Genomic DNA, 20,361 nt, shown 5'->3' on the forward strand with positions numbered 1-20,361 from the left:
TAGGAGGTATACACCCTTGTTACAAAAAAGTAGCAGAAAGAAGGAAATTCATACGACTGCGTGATCTGACCACATAATCTTCATCTATACTTTAAAGCCATTGTTCTGCAGGGGAGCTGTATACACAAAACGGCAGGAGATTTTTAACCATTTAGTGGAAGCTCAGTTTCCATTTTGGGGATCGTTTAGATTCCCAGGGCCTGGCTGACAATTTAAAGTATGAATTAGGGTGAAATCGTACATGAATTATCTACTACCCAGATCATGATGCCGTAAATAAGAGGAAAAACAGCCACCAGCGATGGGAAATGTGTTTATTTCATACACAGCGATACAAGCTTTGTCTTCCAATGTCCATACTGGGAAATCCCGAGATATCGGATCTCGTTTCACCGAACTGCAAAGAAAAACAAACCACAAAGCTGAATTTTTTAATTTCTTCGTTGTTGATTTTTTTTTTTTTTGTAACAGAAAACTCATCTGATCTGCGATATCAATGTGGGATTCTGTTGTTTTTTCTTTCTAATATACTTTTGCAATAAATCTCGGTTTTCAAACTCTCTTCTTGTTATATTTTATAGGAATTGACATAAAATCTCTCCTGGTCATGTGATGGACAGATAACCGTACCGTATTCTGCAGGCTGCATGCTCATACACTGCAGGCTGCTCAGTCCTGATCATCAGGAAACATACAGTGACTGCTCAGCTCCCAACTCCTTTCTCTCCTTACTTGACCGCCCAGACTTAATTCTAATTCATTTAGTAAAAACTGTATATGAGAAATAAGAAGAGGAGAGATAGGGGCTGATATGTTTCATGATGAATGGGTGTGTGCAGGCTTCAGTGTATGAATTACATGCAGGCTGCAGAATTAAAAAGGCATTTTTAATAGATAAAGAAACCTATTTAGCTCAAACTAGAAATAAAACTGCACATTGGAGTACAGATCTCCTTCGGTCAGTATTCACAGATTGTTTTTCCTTGTTTGGAATTTACATAGGGAAACGTTCAGCATGCACGGTCTGCGCTGCACACTCCAGTCCACTTATCAATTATTTGCTCATTTCTAATGTAATGCAATAAGCAAATCGTCTACAAAGTGAATTGAGCGGCTTTGCCTCCATAGACTCTGTGTTAGCAGTAGCGATGGTTTATAACTTACCCCACGTGTACTTCACCTGGAATCCAGTGCTGTGCACCGATCTATCAGTGTGGAAATCTAGCAGCACCCAGTTTCCTGTGGACACCATTGTCGCCATCTTTTTGGATCCACAATACTTGGCCGACACCGAGGAGCCAATGCGAGATCCGTGCAGGATGTTGAGGTAGTCATAGACACAGTTGCGAGAAAGTTCCAGGGCGAAAGAGGTGAAAGTTATCTGCACCTATGGGGGGAGGGAAGTGAAGTCAAAAACAAAGGCTGTGAACACAACTAGATACAGACATGATAACATTGCAGTGACAGATATTTGGTGCACCAGTTATATAAAGGGGAACTCTGACAGATACATAAATCATGCCAAGCCCCCTTCCACCCACCCAAGCTATAATAGTCGCAGTCACCCAGTATATTATTTGTTATATAAAGGAATAATTCAACTTTTTTTCACCATTTTTGTAGAAAAAAATCATGACTTGCCGTAGCTTTGGTGACTGTGACTCAGGGTGCCCAAGTATCACATAGGGAGAAGCAGCCGGGGGACATTTATCAGAAGAGAAGGTTGTGAAGATCTGTAACGCCTGCCTGGATCAACAGACTCAGACGGGATGTAATGGACAGGCTAGAGGGAAGCTACTCACCAAGCAGGACCCCCAGAACCCTGAAACCCTTTAACCCCTATACAGGGATTTGGAATTACACAGGGCCCTGGAGATCACTACCTGTGGAAGGCTGCAGTCCGATGAGAGTAGTCGTCAGGCAGGGTCAAACCAGGAATAGCAGAACAGGGACAGAATCAGCAGACAAGGACGTAATCAGAAAACGTAGCAGAGGTCAAATCCGGATCGGGCAGCGAGGTACATAAACAGCAGGCAAAAAGGTAGTCAGAAAACACACAGAAGTCAGCACACAGGAATCACCAAACAGAATAGGGCGGATCAGGAGCCAGGAAATCAGAACTATCTCTGGCAGAGGTCAGCAGACAGGAGGGTAAATAAGGGTGTGGTGTCTTCCCATAGGCTGTAGCTGAACGCTGGCAACTTCAGCTGGAAGACACACGCCACCCACAGTCAGCCAGTGGTACTGCAGATCCCAAGATAACCCAGCCCAGTGGATGATCGGAGCCTGCGCCCACCGGTGCCGCTGGCATCGACTCCTCTCCCATCACCAGCACTATCCACGGCAGGAACACGGCGTCGACTGGCGATCGGAGCAGAAATCGCTGGAGCGGACTCCGGTGGTGACTTAACAAGATCATTCCAAGTCATCAGCAAGGTACTAAGGAATTACAGATGTAGGTCAGTAGCGCACCGCCAATGGCAGCTCTTATGGGGCACGTGTGTTGGGGGTATCTAGTGCCAAATGGCTTCGCCTCAGACCAGTGTATGCAACTGCCCCAGCATCTACCGTATAGGTATGGCTGAAGTGTAAGAGGGTTCATGTGCTGGAGAGGGCTCTTGTGCTGGAGAGGGCTCAGGGGCTGGAGAGTGCTCACGTGTCTGAGGGGGAATCACATGTTGGAGGGGGGATTGTGTGCCAGAGGGGGTCAGGGGCTGGAGAGGGCTCGCGTGACGGAAAGAGGGCTCGCGTGACGGGGAGAGGGCTCGCGTGACGGAGAGAGGGCTCGCGTGACGGAGAGAGGGCTCGCGTGACGGAGAGAGGGCTCGCGTGACGGAGAGAGGGCTCGCGTGACGGAGAGAGGGCTCGCGTGACGGAGAGAGGGCTCGCGTGACAGAGAAAGGGCTCGCGTGATGGAGAGAGGGCTCGCGTAACGAAGGGTGGGCTTGCATGGTGAAGAGGGCTCATATGCCGGAGAGGGCTCAGGGGCTGGAGAGGGCTTGCGTGCCAGAGATTGCTCAAATGCTGGAGAGTGCTCAGGGGCTGGAGAGAGCTCGTATTTCGGAGACAGCTCAGGTGCTGGAGCGGGCTCAAGGGCTGGAGAGGGCTCAGGGGCTGGAAAGGGCTCAGGGGCTGGAAAGGGCTCAGGGGCTGGAAAGGGCTCAGGGGCTGGAGAGGACTCAGAGGGGCTGGAGAGGGCTCAGAGGGGCCGGAGAGGGCTCAAGGGCTGGAGAAGGCTCAGGAGCTGGAGAGAGCTCAGGGGCTGGAGAGGGCTCAGGAGCTGGAGAGAGCTCAGGGGCTGGAGAGAGCTCAGAGGCTGGAGAGGGCTCAGGAGCTGGAGAGAGCTCAGAGGCTGGAGAGGGCTCAGGAGCTGGAGAGGGCTCAGGAGCTGGAGAGAGCTCAGAGGCTGGAGAGGGCTCAGGAGCTGGAGAGAGCTCAGGGGCTGGAGAGAGCTCAGAGGCTGGAGAGGGCTCAGGAGCTGGAGAGAGCTCAGAGGCTGGAGAGGGCTCAGGAGCTGGAGAGAGCTCAGGGGCTGGAGAGGGCTCAGGGGCTGGAGAGGGCTCAGGGGCTGGAGAGGGCTCAGGGGCTGGGAAGGGCTCAGGGGCTGGAGAGAGCTCAGGGGCTGGAGAGGGCTCAGGGGCTGGAGAGAGCTCAGGGGCTGGAGAGAGCTCAGGGGCTGGAGAGGGCTCAGGGGCTGGAGAGAGCTCAGAGGCTGGAGAGGGCTCAGGAGCTGGAGAGAGCTCATGGGCTGGAGAGAGCTCAGGGGCTGGAGAGAGCTCAGGGGCTGGAGAGGGCTCAGAGGCTGGAGATAGCTCAGAGGCTGGAGAGAGCTCAGAGGCTGGAGAGGGCTCAGGAGCTGGAGAGAGCTCAGGGGCTGGAGAGAGCTCAGAGGGGCTGGAGATGGCTCAGGGGCTGGAGAGGGCTCAGGGGCTGGAGAGAGCTCAGAGGGGCCGGAGAGGGCTCAGGGACCGGAGAGGGCTCAGGAGCTGGACAGGGCTCAAGGGCTGGAGAGGGCTCAGGAGCTGGAGAGAGCTCAGAGGCTGGAGAGGGCTCAGGAGCTGGAGACAGCTCAGAGGCTGGAGAGGGCTCAGGGGCTGGAGAGAGCTCAGGGGCTGGAGAGGGCTCAGGAGCTGGAGAGGGCTCAGGGGCTGGAGAGAGCTCAGGGGCTGGACAGGGCTCAGGGGCTGGAGAGGGCTCAGAGGCTGGAGAGAGCTCAGAGGCTGGAGAGAGCTCAGAGGCTGGAGAGAGCTCAGAGGCTGGAGAGGGCTCAGGGGCTGGAGAGAGCTCAGGGGCTGGAGAGGGCTCAGGGGCTGGAGAGAGCTCAGGGGCTGGAGAGGGCTCAGAGGCTGGAGAGGGCTCAGGGGCTGGACAGGGCTCAGGGGCTGGAGAGAGCTCAGTGGCTGGAGAGGGCTCAGTGGCTGGAGAGGGCTCAGGGGCTGGAGAGGGCTCAGAGGCTGGAGAGGGCTCAGGGGCTGGACAGATCTCAGGGGCTGGACAGATCTCAGGGGCTGGAGAGAGCTCAGAGGCTGGACAGGGCTCAGGGGCTGGAGAGGGCTCAGAGGCTGGAGAGGGCTCAGGGGCTGGACAGGGCTCAGGGGCTGGAGAGGGCTCAGGGGCTGGACAGGGCTCAGGGGCTGGAGAGGGCTCAGAGGGGCTGGAGAGGGCTCAGGGGCTGGAGAGGGCTCAGGGGCTGGAGAGAGCTCAGGGGCTGGAGAGAGCTCAGGGGCTGGAGAGGGCTCAGGGGCTGGACAGGGCTCAGGGGCTGGAGAGAGCTCAGAGGCTGGAGAGGGCTCAGTGGCTGGAGAGGGCTCAGGGACTGGAGAGGGCTCAGAGGCTGGAGAGGGCTCAGGGGCTGGACAGAGCTCAGGGGCTGGAGAGAGCTCAGAGGCTGGAGAGGGCTCAGGGGCTGGAGAGGGCTCAGAGGCTGGAGAGGGCTCAGGGGCTGGACAGGGCTCAGGGGCTGGAGAGGGCTCAGGGGCTGGACAGGGCTCAGGGGCTGGAGAGGGCTCAGAGGGGCTGGAGAGGGCTCAGGGGCTGGAGAGAGCTCAGGGGCTGGAGAGGGCTCAGGGGCTGGAGAGGGCTCAGGGGCTGGAGAGAGCTCAGGAGCTGGAGAGGGCTCAGGGGCTGGAGAGGGCTCAGGGGCTGGAGAGAGCTCAGAGGCTGGAGAGGGCTCAGGGGCTGGAGAGGGCTCAGGGGCTGGAGAGAGCTCAGGGGCTGGAGAGGGCTCAGGGGCTGGAGAGAGCTCAGGGGCTGGAGAGGGCTCAGGGGCTGGAGAGGGCTCGGGCTGGAGAGAGCTCAGAGGCTGGAGAGAGCTCAGAGGCTGGAGAGGGCTCAGGGGCTGGAGAGAGCTCAGGGGCTGGAGAGGGCTCAGGGGCTGGAGAGAGCTCAGGGGCTGGAGAGGGCTCAGAGGCTGGAGAGGGCTCAGGGGCTGGACAGGGCTCAGGGGCCGGAGAGAGCTCAGAGGCCGGAGAGGGCTCAGTGGCCGGAGAGGGCTCAGGGGCTGGAGAGGGCTCAGAGGCTGGAGAGGGCTCAGGGGCTGGAGAGGGCTCAGGGGCTGGACAGAGCTCAGGGGCTGGAGAGAGCTCAGAGGCTGGAGAGAGCTCAGAGGCTGTAGAGGGCTCAGGGGCTGGAGAGAGCTCAGGGGCTGGAGAGGGCTCAGGGGCTGGAGAGAGCTCAGGGGCTGGAGAGGGCTCAGAGGCTGGAGAGGGCTCAGGGGCTGGACAGGGCTCAGGGGCCGGAGAGAGCTCAGAGGCCGGAGAGGGCTCAGTGGCTGGAGAGGGCTCAGGGGCTGGAGAGGGCTCAGAGGCTGGAGAGGGCTCAGGGGCTGGAGAGGGCTCAGGGGCTGGACAGAGCTCAGGGGCTGGAGAGAGCTCAGAGGCTGGACAGGGCTCAGGGGCTGGAGAGGGCTCAGAGGCTGGAGAGGGCTCAGGGGCTGGACAGGGCTCAGGGGCTGGAGAGGGCTCAGGGGCTGGACAGGGCTCAGGGGCTGGAGAGGGCTCAGAGGGGCTGGAGAGGGCTCAGGGGCTGGAGAGAGCTCAGGGGCTGGAGAGGGCTCAGGGGCTGGAGAGAGCTCAGGGGCTGGAGAGGGCTCAGGGGCTGGAGAGAGCTCAGAGGCTGGAGAGGGCTCAGAGGCTGGAGAGGGCTCAGAGGCTGGAGAGGGCTCAGGGGCTGGAGAGAGCTCAGGGGCTGGAGAGGGCTCAGAGGCTGGAGAGGGCTCAGAAGCTGGAGAGGGCTCAGAGGCTGGAGAGGGCTCAGGAGCTGGAGAGAGCTCAGGGGCTGGAGAGGGCTCAGGGGCTGGAGAGGGCTCAGGGGCTGGAGAGAGCTCAGGGGCTGGAGAGAGCTCAGAGGGGCTGGAGAGAGCTCAGGGGCTGGAGAGAGCTCAGGGGCTGGAGAGAGCTCAGAGGCTGGAGAGAGCTCAGAGGCTGGAGAGGGCTCAGGGGCTGGAGAGAGCTCAGGGGCTGGAGAGGGCTCAGGGGCTGGAGAGAGCTCAGAGGCTGGAGAGGGCTCAGGGGCTGGAGAGAGCTCAGAGGCTGGAGAGGGCTCAGGGGCTGGACAGGGCTCAGGGGCTGGAGAGGGCTCAGGAGCTGGAGAGAGCTCAGAGGCTGTAGAGAGCTCAGAGGCTGGAGAGGGCTCAGGGGCTGGAGAGAGCTCAGGGGCTGGAGAGGGCTCAGGGGCTGGAGAGAGCTCAGAGGCTGGAGAGGGCTCAGGAGCTGGAGAGAGCTCAGGAGCTGGAGAGAGCTCAGGGGCTGGAGAGAGCTCAGAGGCTGGAGAGAGCTCAGAGGCTGGAGAGAGCTCAGAGGCTGGAGAGAGCTCAGGGGCTGGAGAGGGCTCAGGAGCTGGAGAGAGCTCAGAGGCTGGAGAGGGCTCAGGGGCTGGAGAGGGCTCAGGAGCTGGAGAGAGCTCAGAGGCTGGAGAGAGCTCAGGGGCTGGAGAGAGCTCAGGGGCTGGAGAGGGCTCAGAGGCTGGAGAGGGCTCAGAGGCTGGAGAGGGCTCAGAGGCTGGAGAGGGCTCAGAGGCTGGAGAGGGCTCAGAGGCTGGAGAGGGCTCAGAGGCTGGAGAGAGCTCAGGGGCTGGAGAGAGCTCAGGGGCTGGAGAGAGCTCAGGAGCTGGAGAGGGCTCAGGGGCTGGAGAGGGCTCAGAGGGGCCGGAGAGGGCTCAGAGGCTGGAGAGGGCTCGCATGCCAGAGAGTGCTCAATTGCTGAAGAGTGCTCAATTGGCTAGGTCCTTCCCAGAGGGATATCTGGCTATTTTTCCGTGTTGAGACTCTACGGACCTTTTTTGATTTGCTGGAGAGGGCTCGCGCGCTGATTCTTCTTCATGCCCATTGGGTGCTGACTATTTTACACAACAGACACCCCCTTGGTACCTGCTTTGATTGGAGCTAGCGGTGTTTGTAGCAGCTTAACTCTTTAGCTGCTGTGGTGAACAGTGACGACATCATCTTATGGGGTTAGATGGATGGGGTGCCGCGGTCACACCACTGGGCCACCGCAAGATGATTACAGGTTATTGTCATGGTAGTCGAAGGCCCATCTCAAACCTTAACCATGGGGCGCCAGGATTTTTTGTACATCGTTAATGCAGGTTTAGAAGAAAAGGCCCAAGAGTGACAACAGACGGCAATGAGGAACCATGCAGGGAGAGGCAGAGGTGATTGGTTACCTCACATACAGGACCCCGCAAAATACACAAGGCTCTGAGGACCTGGAATTGTCCCCGGTGCATTACTGTCATGTGCCGCGGGGTCATTTAGACTCATAGAATGTATTCAGAATTGCAAACATACTAGGAATAAACTGAAGGTGTGAACTGCCGCGGATCCTTCCTGCTCACCTTGTACCCAGGAGGGGCCACAATGGACCATTTACAGTCTGTAGATGGGAAATACTTGGTGGGAAATCCTGGAGACGTCACTATTCCATTTACAACTGTGAACGTTCCACCGCAGACCACTAAAGGATGAGAATGGAACTTTAGTAACTTTTAAGGTTTCAAACTATATGTTGTCAATCATGGCGCCAATCAGAGCAAGTCCCCGGTGTGACGCCCTCAGTCCACAGAGGATCTACCAGAGTGAGTCCCTGGTGCGGCGTCCTCAGTCCACAGAGGATCTACCAGAGCGAGTCCCTGGTGTGACGCCCTCAGTCCACAGAGGATCTACCAGAGCGAGTCCCCGGTGTGACGCCCTCAGTCCACAGGGGGTCTACCAGAGCGAGTCCCCGGTGTGACGCCCTCAGTCCATAGAGGATCTACCAGAGCGAGTCCCTGGTGCGGCGCCCTCAGTCCATAGAGGATCTACCAGAGCGAGACACCGGTGTGGCGCCCTCAGTCCACAGAGGATCTACCAGAGCGAGTCGTTGGTGCGGCGTCCTCAGTCCACAGAGGATCTACCAGAGTGAGTCCCTGGTGTGACGCCCTCAGTCCACAGAGGATCTACCAGAGCGAGTCCCTGGTGTGACGCCCTCAGTCCACAGAGGATCTACCAGAGCGAGACACCGATGTGGCGCCCTCAGTCCACAGAGGATCTACCAGAGCGAGTCCCCGGTGTGACGCCCTCAGTCCATAGAGGATCTACCAGAGCGAGTCCCTGGTGCGGCGCCCTCAGTCCATAGAGGATCTACCAGAGCGAGTCTCTGGTGTGACGCCCTCAGTCCACAGAGGATCTACCAGAGCGAGTCCCCGGTGTGACGCCCTCAGTCCACAGGGGGTCTACCAGAGCGAGTCCCTGGTGCGGCGCCCTCAGTCCATAGAGGATCTACCAGAGCGAGACACCGGTGTGGCGCCCTCAGTCCACAGAGGATCTTCCAGAGCGAGTCCCTGGTGCGGCGTCCTCAGTCCACAGAGGATCTACCAGAGCGAGTCCCTGGTGTGGCGCCCTCAGATCACAGAGCATCTACCAGAGCAAGTCCCCGGTGTGACGCCCTCAGTCCACAGGGGGTCTACCAGAGCGAGACACCGGTGTGGCGCCCTCAGTCCACAGAGGATCTACCAGAGCGAGTCCCTGGTGCGGCGCCCTCAGATCACAGAGGATCTACCAGAGTGAGTCCCTGGTGCGGTGCCCTCAGATCACAGAGGATCTACCAGAGCGAGACCCCGGTACACCACAGAGGATTTACCAGAGCAAGTCCCCGATACATCACAGATTGTCTACTGGAGCAAGTTCCCGGTGCACCACAGAGGGTCTACCAGAGCGAGTTCCCGATGCGGCACCCTCAGTCCACAGAGGATCTATCAGGGTGAGTCTCCGGTGCGGCTCCCTCAGTCCACCGAGGATCTACCAGAGTGAATCCCCGCTGCATCACAGATGATCTACCAGAGCAAGTCCCCGGTGCGCAACAGAGGGTCTACTGGAGCAAGTCCCCGGTGCACCACAGAGAATCTACCAGAGCGAGTTCCCATGTGGCACCGTCAATCCACACAGGATCTACCAGAGCGAGTCCCTGGTACGCCACAGAAGAACTACCAGAGCAAGTCCTCGGTATGATGCCGTCAGTCCGCAGAGGGTCTACGAGAGTGAGTCCCCGGTATGGCGCCTTCAGTCCACAGAGGGTCTACCAGAGTGAGTCCCCAGGGCGGTGCCTTCAGTCCATAGAGGATCTATCAGAGCGAGTCCCTGGTGTGGCGCCTGGTGCATCAGACCACAGAGACCCTACCTGACTGGTACGAGGCTGAGAAACTCGTCTACCAGAGGATCTATGAAAGCAAGTCCCCGTTGCGGTGCCTTCAGTCCACAGAGGGTCTACCAGAACGAGTCCCCGGTGTGCGAAGAGGGTCTATCAGAGCGAGTCCCCGGTGTGGCGCCTGGTGCATCAGACCACAGAGACCCTACCTGACTGGTACGAGGCTGAGAAACTCGTCTACCAGAGGATCTATGAAAGCAAGTCCCCGTTGCGGCGCCTTCAGTCCACAGAGGGTCTATCAGAGCGAGTCCCCGGTGTGCGAAGAGGGTCTATCAGAGCGAGTCCCCGGTGTGCCAAGAGCGTCTACCAGAGCGAGTCCCTGGTTCTGCGCCCGATGCATCAGTCCACAGAGGATCTACCTGACTGGTACGAGGCTGAGAAACTCGTCTTCTCGTTGCTCCAAAATTCCACCAACATCAGGCTTCCCGTGGACACGGCGGGCGGAGGATCTCCAGTCCTGCACGTGGCATTGAACAGAACCGGGGATGACTTGGTGGCTCCATCGTAAACAACCATGTGATCAGTGCGGCAAACTGAGGGCGCGGTGACGGCAAAAAAACGCAAAAAGATCTAAAAGTATGGAGGAAGCGTGAACGGGAGACAGAAATGGGAATTAGTGCCGGATCACACACCCAAAAAAAAACAAAAAAAAACCTTTAACCCTTTGCATTGCATGTAATCTCCGCTGTAAAATCTGCACAATTTGGAGCAGAATTTACCACTGCTATAAATGAATTCTGCAGTATATAAATCGTGCGCTGATATGTAACATTCTGTTCCTCTGATACCGGCCGCTCCGGACGAGGATTAGATGTTCCCATAAAATACCTTGTTTGCTGGAACACGAATGAGCCACAGACAATCCGGTCTATTCAGTGATGCAGAACTCGTATATCCGGAATGAAAAGTCCCAGAAAGTTCACAGAGGAGAAAACTGCAGATATCTACGATGGAGAAGAAGAAATAGAAAAGGTAAAAAAAAAAGCAAAAATTCTATATAGACCAATCAGCGCCGGCTTTGCTCTGAGGAGGGGGCAGCACCCCGAAACAGGTGTCTGCATAGGACTCCCTCCTAGATCAGACCCCATTCAATGATGATTTATTAGTAATTAGTTCTAGATTCATATGTTATCTATTACCGCCTGCCCAGTGTCCCTATGATAAGATCAGGAAGTGTTGTCATAGGGTGTTTGTCACATTTCAGAGCCTATAGTTACGATTCCTCACCACATTGATACAGACGGTTTATCTTGGCGAGGTCCAGGCTGCTCAGTCCATGTCTCTGCCCTATGGGCACTGCGGCGTCCGGCTTTGACACTATGGTGGGCTGTCCGGGGACATTGGTAAAGGAATATCTGACCAGATGAAACATGAAAGATGTAGATTGTGAGCCCCAATGGGGACAGTGTTGCCAATGTATGTAAAGCGCTGTAGAATTAATAGCGCTATATAAATGAATAAATATTATATGCAGAAATGCACTTTTTATTAGAATATAACTTATCATATAAGGTTCACTTACCTTCCATAGTGCATCACAGACGTGTAATCATACTGCAAGGCCAGATTATTGGTGTCCGGCAGAGACTTCTCAAAATTGCTTTTGTAAGCTGCATAAATATTGATTGCAAGTGTAATTATAGAAAGTCACTGTGTTCATACATTACTGAACCTGCGTTACCTTCCCTATTATACTCCAGAGCTGCACTCACTATTCTGCTGATGCAGTCACTGTGTACATACATTACATTACTGATCCTGAATTACCTCCTGTATTATATTCCAGAGCTGCACTCACTATTCTGCTGGTGCAGTCACTGTGTACATATATTACATTACTGATCCTGAGTTACCTCCCGTATTATACTCCAGAGCTGCACTCACTATTCTGCTGATGCAGTCACTGTGTACATACATTACATTACTGATCCTGAGTTACCTCCCGTATTATACTTCAGAGCTGCACTCACTATTCTGCTGGTGCAGTCACTGTGTATATACATTACATTACTGAACCTGCGTTACCTCCTGTATTATACTTCAGAGCTGCACTCACTATTCTGCTGGTGCAGTCACTGTGTACATACATTACATTACTGATCCTGAGTTACCTCCTGTATTATACTCTAGAGCTGCGCTCACTATTCTGCTGGTGCAGTCACTGTGTACATACATTACTGATCCTGCGTTACCTCCTGTATTATACTCCAGAGCTGCACTCACTATTCTGCTGGTGCAGTCACTGTGTACATACATTACTGATCCTGAGTTACCTCCCGTATTATACTCCAGAGCTGTACTCACTATTCTGCTGGTGCAGTCACTGTGTACATACATTACTGATCCTGCGTTAACCTCCTGTATTATACTCCAGAGCTGCACTCACTATTCTGCTGGTGCAGTCACTGTGTACATACATTACATTACTGATCCTGCGTTACCTCCTGTATTATACTCCAGAGCTGCACTCACTATTCTGCTGGTAGGGTCACTGTGTACATACATTACTGATCCTGAGTTACCTCCTGTATTATACTCCAGAGCTGCACTCACTATTCTGCTGGTGCGGTCACTGTGTACATATATTACTGATCCTGAGTTACCTCCTGTATTATACTCCAGAGCTGCACTCACTATTCTGCTGGTGCGGTGACTGTGTACATATATTACTGATCCTGAGTTACCCTCCTGTATTATACTCCAGAGCTGCACTCACTATTCTGCTGTACATCTAGCAGGGTAATATTTTACCTCCGCTGGGTATACATAGAGTTGCGGTTACCGTCTGGTATATAGGTCCAGATAATGTCCACGTAGGCGTCGCGGTCGCTCCTCGTGTGCTCGTGGACAAACCCCAGGACGTGGTTGAGCTCGTGCTGTATGATGCCTTTGGATATACATCCAGGGTTCAGTAGAGAGAGGTCTTGCGTTCCTCCAATCCTGCCCAGATAGGACCAGCATCTGAAGGAGCACCCGAATCATCAGCTCAATCTATAGATAGAAAAAATCTAAAGAGAAGTGGAAAGAAATAGAGAAATAACAACAGCACGGAGGAATGAAGAAAAGGAAACATGGGAACGTGAAGGTCCAAACGGCTGAAGATACCGGACATAAAGTGCCCCAAGGGCTGGAGCTTGATTGCTTCCAAGTCTTCAATACCTGGAATCTTCTCCATTATACACCAGACCAGCTGGGCTCTGCTCACACACAACTAGCCCACCTGGACTAGCAGCCTGCTTTTCTAGCTAACCCTACATTCTACCCAAACCAGAACTGAGCACTTTCATAAGGAGTTTGTGAAGGTAATCCATTCCAAAAATGGAGGATCATGCAACCTCCATACAGACGGAGGATCGTGCAACCTCCATACAGATGGAGGATCATGCAATCTCTATACAGATGGAGGATCGTGCAACCTCCATACAGATGGAGGATCATGCAATCTCCATACAGATGGAGGATCATGCAACCTCCATACAGATGGAGGATCATGCAACCTCCATACAGATGGAGGATCATGCAACCTCCATACAGATGGAGGATCATGCAACCTCCATACAGATGGAGGATCATGCAACCTCCATACAGATGGAGGATCATGCAATCTCCATACAGATGCAGGGTCATGCAACCGCCATACGGATGGAGGGTCATGCAACCGCCATACAGATGGAGGATCATGCAACCTCCATACAGATGGAGGATCATGCAACCTCCATACAGATGGAGGATCATGCAACCTCCATACAGATGGAGGATCATGCAACCTCCATACAGATGGAGGATCATGCAACCTCCATACAGATGGAGGATCATGCAACCTCCATACAGATGGAGGATCATGCAATCTCCATACAGATGGAGGATCATGCAATCTCCATACAGATGGAGGATCATGCAACCTCCATACAGATGGAGGATCATGCAACCTCCATGCAGATGGAGGATCATGCAATCTCCATACAGATGGAGGATCGTGCAACCTCCATACAGATGGAGGATCGTGCAACCTCCATACAGATGGAGGATCATGCAATCTCCATACAGATGAAGGATCATGCAATCTCCATACAGATGGAGGATCATGCAATCTCCATACAGATGAAGGATCATGCAATCTCCATACAGATGGAGAATCATGCAATCTCCATACAGATGGAGGATCATGCAATCTCCATACAGATGGAGGATCGTGCAACCTCCATACAGATGGAGGATCATGCAACCTCCATACAGATGGAGGATCATGCAATCTCCATACAGATGAAGGATCATGCAATCTCCATACACATGGAGGATCATGCAACCTCCATACAGATGGAGGATCATGCAATCTCCATACACATGGAGGATCATGCAACCTCCATACAGATGGAGGATCATGCAATCTCCATACAGATGGAGAATCATGCAACCTCCATACAGATGGAGAATCATGCAATCTCCATACAGATGAAGGATCATGCAATCTCCATACAGATGAAGGATCATGCAATCTCCATACAGATGGAGAATCATGCAACCTCCATACAGATGGAGGATCATGCAATCTCCATACAGATGGAGGATCATGCAATCTCCATACAGATGAAGGATCATGCAATCTCCATACAGATGAAGGATCATGCAATCTCCATACAGATGGAGAATCATGCAACCTCCATACAGATGGAGGATCATGCAATCTCCATACAGATGGAGAATCATGCAACCTCCATACAGATGGAGAATCATGCAATCTCCATACACATAGAGGATCATGCAACCTCCATACAGATGGAGGATCATGCAACCTCCATACACATGGAGGATCATGCAACCTCCATACAGATGAAGGATCATGCAATCTCCATACAGATGAAGGATCATGCAATCTCCATACAGATGGAGGATCATGCAACCTCCATACAGATGAAGGATCATGCAATCTCCATACAGATGAAGGATCATGCAATCTCCATACAGATGGAGAATCATGCAACCTCCATACAGATTGAAGATCATGCAACCTCCATACAGATGAAGGATCATGCAATCTCCATACAGATGGAGGATCATGCAACCTCCATACAGATGGAGAATCATGCAACCTCCATACACATGGAGGATCATGCAATCTCCATACAGATGGAGGATCATGCAATCTCCATACACATGGAGGATCATGCAACCTCCATACAGATGGAGGATCATGCAATCTCCATACAGATGAAGAATCATGCAATCTCCATACAGATGGAGAATCATGCAACCTCCATACAGATGGAGGATCATGCAATCTCCATACAGATGGAGAATCATGCAACCTCCATACATATGGAGGATCGTGCAACCTCCATACAGATGGAGGATCATGCAATCTCTTTACAGATGGAGGATCATGCAATCTCCATACAGATGGAGAATCATGCAACCTCCATACACATGGAGGATCATGCAACCTCCATACAGATGGAGGATCATGCAACCTCCATACAGATGAAGGATCATGCAATCTCCATACAGATGGAGGATCATGCAATCTCCATACAGATGGAGGATCATGCAACCTCCATACATATGGAGGATCGTGCAACCTCCATACAGATGGAGGATCATGCAATCTCTTTACAGATGGAGGATTATGCAATCTCCATACAGATGGAGGATCATGCAACCTCCATACAGATGGAGGATCATGCAATCTCTTTACAGATGGAGGATTATGCAATCTCCATACACATGGAGGATCATGCAACCTCCATACAGATGGAGGATCATGCAATCTCCATACAGATGAAGGATCATGCAATCTCCATACAGATGGAGAATCATGCAACCTCCATACAGATGGAGGATCATGCAACCTCCATACAGATGAAGGATCATGCAATCTCCATACAGATGGAGGATCATGCAACCTCCATACAGATGGAGGATCATGCAATCTCCATACAGATGGAGAATCATGCAACCTCCATACAGATGAAGGATCGTGCAACCTCCATACAGATGGAGGATCATGCAATCTCCATACAGATGGAGGATCATGCAATCTCCATACAGATGGAGGATCATGCAACCTCCATACAGATGGAGGATCATGCAATCTCCATACAGATGGAGGATCATGCAACCTCCATACAGATGGAGGATCATGCAATCTCCATACAGATGGAGGATCATGCAACCTCCATACAGATGAAGGATCGTGCAACCTCCATACAGATGGAGAATCATGCAACCTCCATACAGATGGAGGATCGTGAAACCTCCATACAGATGAAGGATCATGCAATCTCCATACAGATGAAGGATCATGCAATCTCCATACAGATGGAGGATCATGCAATCTCCATACAGATGGAGAATCATGCAACCTCCATACAGATGAAGGATCATGCAATCTCCATACAGATGGAGGATCATGCAATCTCCATACAGATGGAGGATCGTGCAACCTCCATACAGATGGAGGATCGTGCAACCTCCATACAGATGGAGGATCGTGCAACCTCCATACAGATGGAGAATCATGCAACCTCCATACAGATGGAGGATCATGCAATCTCCATACAGATGGAGGATCGTGCAACCTCCATACAGATGAAGGATCATGCAATCTCCATACACATGGAGGATCATGCAACCTCCATACAGATGGAGGATCATGCAATCTCCATACAGATGGAGGATCATGCAACCTCCATACAGATGGAGGATCATGCAACCTCCATACAGATGGTGCCCTTCAGCAGAATCCAGCGCGGGGTCCCCGAGGCTCTACATAGCCCCCAATATCTGCTCTTCTTACAAATCTTTGTTTTTCCTTCAAACCTCCGCTAAAAAGATGTGAAAAAGAAGCAAAGCTGGAAGGATCAACCTCAGTGTAGACAGGACAAGGAGCCCAGAGAAGTGTGGAGACGAACCGATTCTGCACCGATGAATGTGCCGGGTGCAAATTCACCGCAAGCCACTTACCCATCGACCGAGCGGATCTGGATATAATCAGTCTGTGTCTTCCTCTCCACAAAACGAATGCACGTCAGGGAGGAATATTCCTCAATGGCGGATCGGATGACTGCGGAGTCAGCCCGGGCTGAAAGAAAAATGATGAATAGCTAGAGGCAGGCGCACAATGTCCATCTATAGAGACCATAAGTGAAGCAGCACCAGCTCCGGCCCCCGGGTACCCCCAAACTACCCAACGATATATTCCAAAAAGGAAGACTAAGCTCCAAAACTGTGTTTTGACTCAACAAACATTGAGGTTGCTTTCCCTTTTTCTCTGCTGGCCCCATGGGGGCTGCCTCTATGTAAGACACACCCCTGAGGAGTGCACATGTGTGGAGAGCATTACAAGACCATGCCCAGGTGGAGGCAAATTGGTGTGCATGTGTTCTTCTGCTCCATCTATGGTCCTAAAGATTCAAAGAGAGCCTCTATAGACTTTGAATGGAAACAGAACCAGCCTATTTTGCTTTCCCTCTTTTTCTGCTGACTCCACGGGGGCTGCCACTATAGAAGATACACCCCTGAGGAGTGCACATGCAGTATTAAAAGACCATGCCCAGGCAGAGGCAAATTGGTGTGCATGTGCCCTTCTGCTCCATCTATGGTCCTAAAGATTCAAAGAGAGTCTCTATAGACTTTGAATGGAAACAGAACCATCCTACTTTGCTTTCCTTCTTTTTCTGCTGGCTCCATGGGGCTGCCGCTATGGAAGATACACCCCTGAGGAGTGCACATGTGTGGAGAGCATTACAAGACCATGCCCAGATGGAGGCAAATTGGTGTGCATGTGCCCTTCTGCACCGTCCACGGCACTAAAGATTCAAGGAGATCCTCTATAGACTTTGAATGGAAAAAGAACCAGCCTATTTTGCTTTCCCTCTTTTTCTGCTGGCTCCATGGGGCCTGCCGCTATGGAAGATACAACCCTGAGGAGTGCACATGCAGCATTATAAGACCATGCCCTGGCGGAGGCAATTTGTTGTGCATGTGCCCTTCTGCTCCATCTACGGCACTAATGATTTGAGGAGATCCTGTATACACTGAGTGGAAACAAAACCAACCTAATTTGCTTTCCCTCTTTTTTCTTTCTGGCCCCATGGGGTCTGCCTCAATCGAAGACACTCCCCTGAGGAGTGTACATGCATGGAGAGCTTTACAAGACCATGGCCAGGCGGAGGAAAATTGGGCATGCGTCCTCCATCTATGGCACTAAAGAGTCAAGGAGATCCTCTATAGACTTTGCTTTCCCTCCTCTTCTGAAGGCTCCTTGGGGGCTGCCTCTATGGAAGACACACCCCTGAGGAGTGTACATGCTTGGAGAATATTATAAAACCATGGCCAGACGGAGAGAAATTGTTGTCTATGTGCCCTTCTGCTCCATCTACGACACTAAAGATTCAAGGAGATCCTCTATAGACTTTGAATGGAATCCGAACCAGCCTACTTTGCTTTCCCTCTGTTTTTACTGGCCCGACAGGGACTGCCTCTATACAAGACACACCCCTGAGGAGTGCACACAGGCGGAGAGCATTACATGGGCACAGACATTATCAGTCGTTTACACAGGGCTCAACATGATTCGGCTCACAGTAATCAGTAGACAATGTGTAGGGAATGATGACGATTCCAGAATTGGATTTTGGCCAGAAGCAGGCTTGTCCCGGGCAGCTGAGGGCACTGCGGCTGAGCCGTACGGCAATGTCTCCCTGCCGGATCAGCTTCCTGCTACCTGTGCAGAACAAGATAAAGCTCAATATAAGAAAAATGCAGATGATGTATCATCATGGACCATACAAATTACGGTGCATCTGCAGGGTCTGAGGATGGGGCACACTCTGTACCCCAACATTTCATTATAATCCATCACATACATCCAGGCAACCTCTATGCATGCAGTGGTCTCCAGAGATGATTATCCAAAAACCTGCAGCCTGACTGTGGATGGTACATAGGTAGATGGAGGATAATGAAGGTTTTTTGGTTTTACCTTTGTTGTGGTTGGCAATAATACTGAAGACGTCTTCTTCCATCTCCTCGGCTCCTGCAAAACAAACCCCAAAATATCTAGCAACCTCCATCTGAGACGTCAGTAGGTTACACTGTGTGGAGCAAACAATGATCAGTGACGACCGGGGTCTGGAGTACAGAGCAGGACAATGGAATATACCAATAATGGGTCGCCATCATTTCACCAGACTGCATAAACAATAGGTCAAGAGAATACAAGAAACTCTAATATCTCATCAGAGAAATATGCTTTCTTCTTGTATTAGCACTGACTTCACAGCTACACTGCTCAGTACAGCTGTATAATGTCCTCCATGCAGCTGCTGATTACTAGTATATTTTTATCTTACACCAGCACTGACTTCACAGCTACACTGCTCAGTACAGCTGTATAATGTCCTCCATGCAGCTGCTGATTACTAGTATGTATTTATCTTACACCAGCACTGACTTCACAGCTACACTGCTCAGTACAGCTGTATAATGTCCTCCATGCAGCTGCTGCTTTGTAGTATGTTTTTATCTTACACCAGCACTGACTTCACAGCTACACTGCTCAGTACAGCTGTATAATGTCCTCCATGCGGCTGCTGATTACTAGTATGTTTTTATATTACACCAGCACTGACTTCACAGCTACACTGCTCAGTACAGCTGTATAATGTCCTCAATGCAGCTGCTGATTACTAGTATATTTTTATATTACACCAGCACTGACTTCACAGCTATACTGCTCAGCACAGCTGTATAATGTCCTCCATGCGGCTGCTGATTACTAGTATGTTTTTATATTACACCAGCACTGACTTCACAGCTACACTGCTCAGTACAGCTGTATAATGTCCTCCATGCAGCTGCTGATTACTAGTATGTATTTATCTTACACCAGCACTGACTTCACAGCTACACTGCTCAGTACAGCTGTATAATGTCCTCCATGCAGCTGCTGCTTTGTAGTATGTTTTTATCTTACACCAGCACTGACTTCACAGCTACACTGCTCAGTACAGCTGTATAATGTCCTCCATGCGGCTGCTGATTACTAGTATGTTTTTATATTACACCAGCACTGACTTCACAGTTACACTGCTCAGTACAGCTATATAATGTCCTCCATGCGGCTGCTGATTACTAGTATGTTTTTATATTACACCAGCACTGACTTCACAGCTACACTGCTCAGTACAGCTGTATAATGTTCTCCATGCAGCTGCTGATTACTAGTATATTTTTATATTACACCAGCACTGACTTCACAGCTATACTGCTCAGTACAGCTGTATAATGTCCTCCATGCGGCTGCTGATTACTAGTATGTTTTTATATTACACCAGCACTGACTTCACAGCTATACTGCTCAGTACAGCGGTATAATGTCCTCCATGCAGCTGCTGCTTAGTAATATGTATTTATCTTACACCAGCACTGACTTCACAGCTACACTGCTCAGTACAGCTGTATAATGTCCTCCATGCGGCTGCTGATTACTAGTATGTTTTTATATTACACCAGCACTGACTTCACAGCTATACTGCTCAGTACAGCTGTATAATGTCCTCCATGCAGCTGCTGCTTAGTAATATGTATTTATCTTACACCAGCACTGACTTCACAGCTACGCTGCTCAGTACAGCTGTATAATGTCCTCCATGCGGCTGCTGATTACTAGTATGTTTTTATC

At 51.8% G+C, this 20,361-nt stretch overlaps 1 protein-coding gene across 1 annotated transcript; it reads right to left on the bottom strand.

Annotated features, from left to right (window-relative positions):
• Window positions 1-323: 323 nt before the first annotated feature.
• LOC142255082 (embryonic protein UVS.2-like) lies at window positions 324-18,703 on the bottom strand. The gene is made up of 11 exons (XM_075326524.1): window positions 18,661-18,703; window positions 18,262-18,402; window positions 16,641-16,758; window positions 12,463-12,641; window positions 11,203-11,290; window positions 10,908-11,035; window positions 10,509-10,624; window positions 10,040-10,250; window positions 7,834-7,952; window positions 1,165-1,387; window positions 324-397 (listed from the first exon to the last, which is right to left on the bottom strand). The coding sequence occupies exons 1-11, from the start codon at window positions 18,701-18,703 to the stop codon at window positions 390-392; spliced, it is 1,374 nt and encodes a 457-aa protein (XP_075182639.1). The 3' UTR covers window positions 324-389.
• Window positions 18,704-20,361: the final 1,658 nt, after the last annotated feature.

The sequence above is a fragment of the Anomaloglossus baeobatrachus genome, chromosome 10 (assembly GCF_048569485.1).
Source record: "Anomaloglossus baeobatrachus isolate aAnoBae1 chromosome 10, aAnoBae1.hap1, whole genome shotgun sequence".
NCBI classification, from domain to species: Eukaryota; Metazoa; Chordata; class Amphibia; order Anura; family Aromobatidae; genus Anomaloglossus; species Anomaloglossus baeobatrachus.